We start from the raw sequence: 1743 nt of genomic DNA, 5'->3' as shown, positions 1-1743 counted from the left end.
GGGGGGGGGGGAGGGGGATGGGGAGGAGAAGGGTCAGGAAGGCCGGGAACGAAGAAGGGGGGGGATGGGGAGGATGAGAAGGAAGAGACAGGTTGGAGGACGGTGTGGGGTAGTGGGGAGGAACGTGGGTGCGAATAGCAAAAGAAGGCGGGAGCCTCGGGGGTCGAGAGCGGCGGATCCGATAAGAGTTTGGCAATAAATTCGAATAATATCATCTTCATTCCCACTCAGCAAAATTCTCAATATTCCTGAACCTTCAATTGAACGATTAATAAATGTAAGCAGCCGGATAATTCTAGTTACTCTTCCACTACTTTCACTTTGCCAGATTCCTCTTTCTGATTTAATTATCATTTTACTATGAATTTTCTTGGAGCCATTCATTAAATTTTTCCTGCAAACTTCCATTAGTTTTGATTGAACAAAAGGCTTTTTAAAACAATTTCTTTGAGGATATATGGGAAATTTCATGCTATTACCGATATATTCCAAAAATTGCAATGTATCAAAAATTGAATGGGGTTGAACAGTTGTTTGATTATCGTAAGGTGCTATTAAAGGGCGAATACAACACTTTTTCTCTGAAGGAAACCTAGATAACGTGCCAATTATAGTTAAATTTGAATCAATTATGGTTGAAGCAATATAACTACTAATATTCGTAATATTGATTCTATTACTTTTTTCATTTGTATAACAATATTTCCTGATCTCGAATGCTAAATCGAGCAAACCGAAAAGCGGAATTACTGCTTTCAATTTTGGGCTTGCGCTAATACAAGATGAAATTTCAAAAAATCGCAAGGTACCATAGTTTACATGGGTTGAGTTTGCTATTTTTTCATTCTTACTTATATTATTTTCCAATTCTGACTTATCAACTGACTCAACTGAAATAGTTATCAACAAGCTACCAATCATATCATCTTTAACCCATCTTTCTCCAAATTCACCAAATATTGTATTTTGTATTTGCTCAGGAGTTTTTTTTTTCTTTCTGGTATTAACTCTTTCTCTACGAATCGCATCTAAAACTTTTTTTCTTGCTACAGCAGATAAAATTGATGCCACTAGTTTTTCCTCATTCTCAAATAGATGTTCATGTTCACCTTTTATAGAATAACCTAATTCTCCTCCCAATTTTTTAATCAATTGTAGTGGGTTTTCTGGATTTATTAAATCACGAACATTATCTAATTTAAAGTTTGAAGAGTCTTCTCCTATTTCTAATACAGATGCTTTGACAACAAAAAGTCGATCAAAGTTGCCAGTTGTCTCAGTATTTATCCCTTTTTCATTAATATGAATACCATTTGTGTAACATCGTATTGCAGCAAAAATATCATATATTGATTGAAGCACTATCCCAATACTTCTTTGAGAACCAATTAATAAATTGGTTTTACCTGTTTTGTGAGGTCCGCAAACTATTATATTCGTAGAGATTCCATCTAAGACATCAACAGCATGCTGCTGTAACATAGTTTTTCTATAAATTTCGCTATTGCAAGCATCTTCTTTAAATATCTCATCAGTGACAGTACAACTTCTGGTTCTGGAAATAGATGATTTTCTACTTGCTCTAATCGACTTTCCATGATCTCCTGTGTTGAATACCCATTGACATTCTTTTGAATCTTCGATAATTGTTTTTTTAGATGGACAGAATCTGATGAATGTTCTAACTGAGCTTCTTTCTTTTTTCAAGTTTATTACCCCACCTTCCATTTCATTATATTGGAT

At 34.9% G+C, this 1743-nt stretch overlaps 1 protein-coding gene across 1 annotated transcript; it reads right to left on the bottom strand.

The window, feature by feature from the left end:
* Positions 1 to 33: 33 nt before the first annotated feature.
* On the bottom strand, positions 34 to 1728 carry Chro.10283 (hypothetical protein). The annotated part of the gene is made up of 1 exon (XM_659967.1): positions 34 to 1728. The coding sequence occupies one exon, from the start codon at positions 1726 to 1728 to the stop codon at positions 34 to 36; it is 1695 nt and encodes a 564-aa protein (XP_665059.1).
* Between the last annotated feature and the right edge of the window lie 15 nt (positions 1729 to 1743).

The sequence above is a fragment of the Cryptosporidium hominis genome (assembly GCF_000006425.1).
Source record: "Cryptosporidium hominis TU502 chromosome 1 CHRO011079, whole genome shotgun sequence".
NCBI lineage: Eukaryota > Apicomplexa > Conoidasida > Eucoccidiorida > Cryptosporidiidae > Cryptosporidium > Cryptosporidium hominis.
The sequence above is the reverse complement of the archived record's forward strand: the minus strand, read 5'-3'. Positions and strand labels throughout refer to the sequence as shown.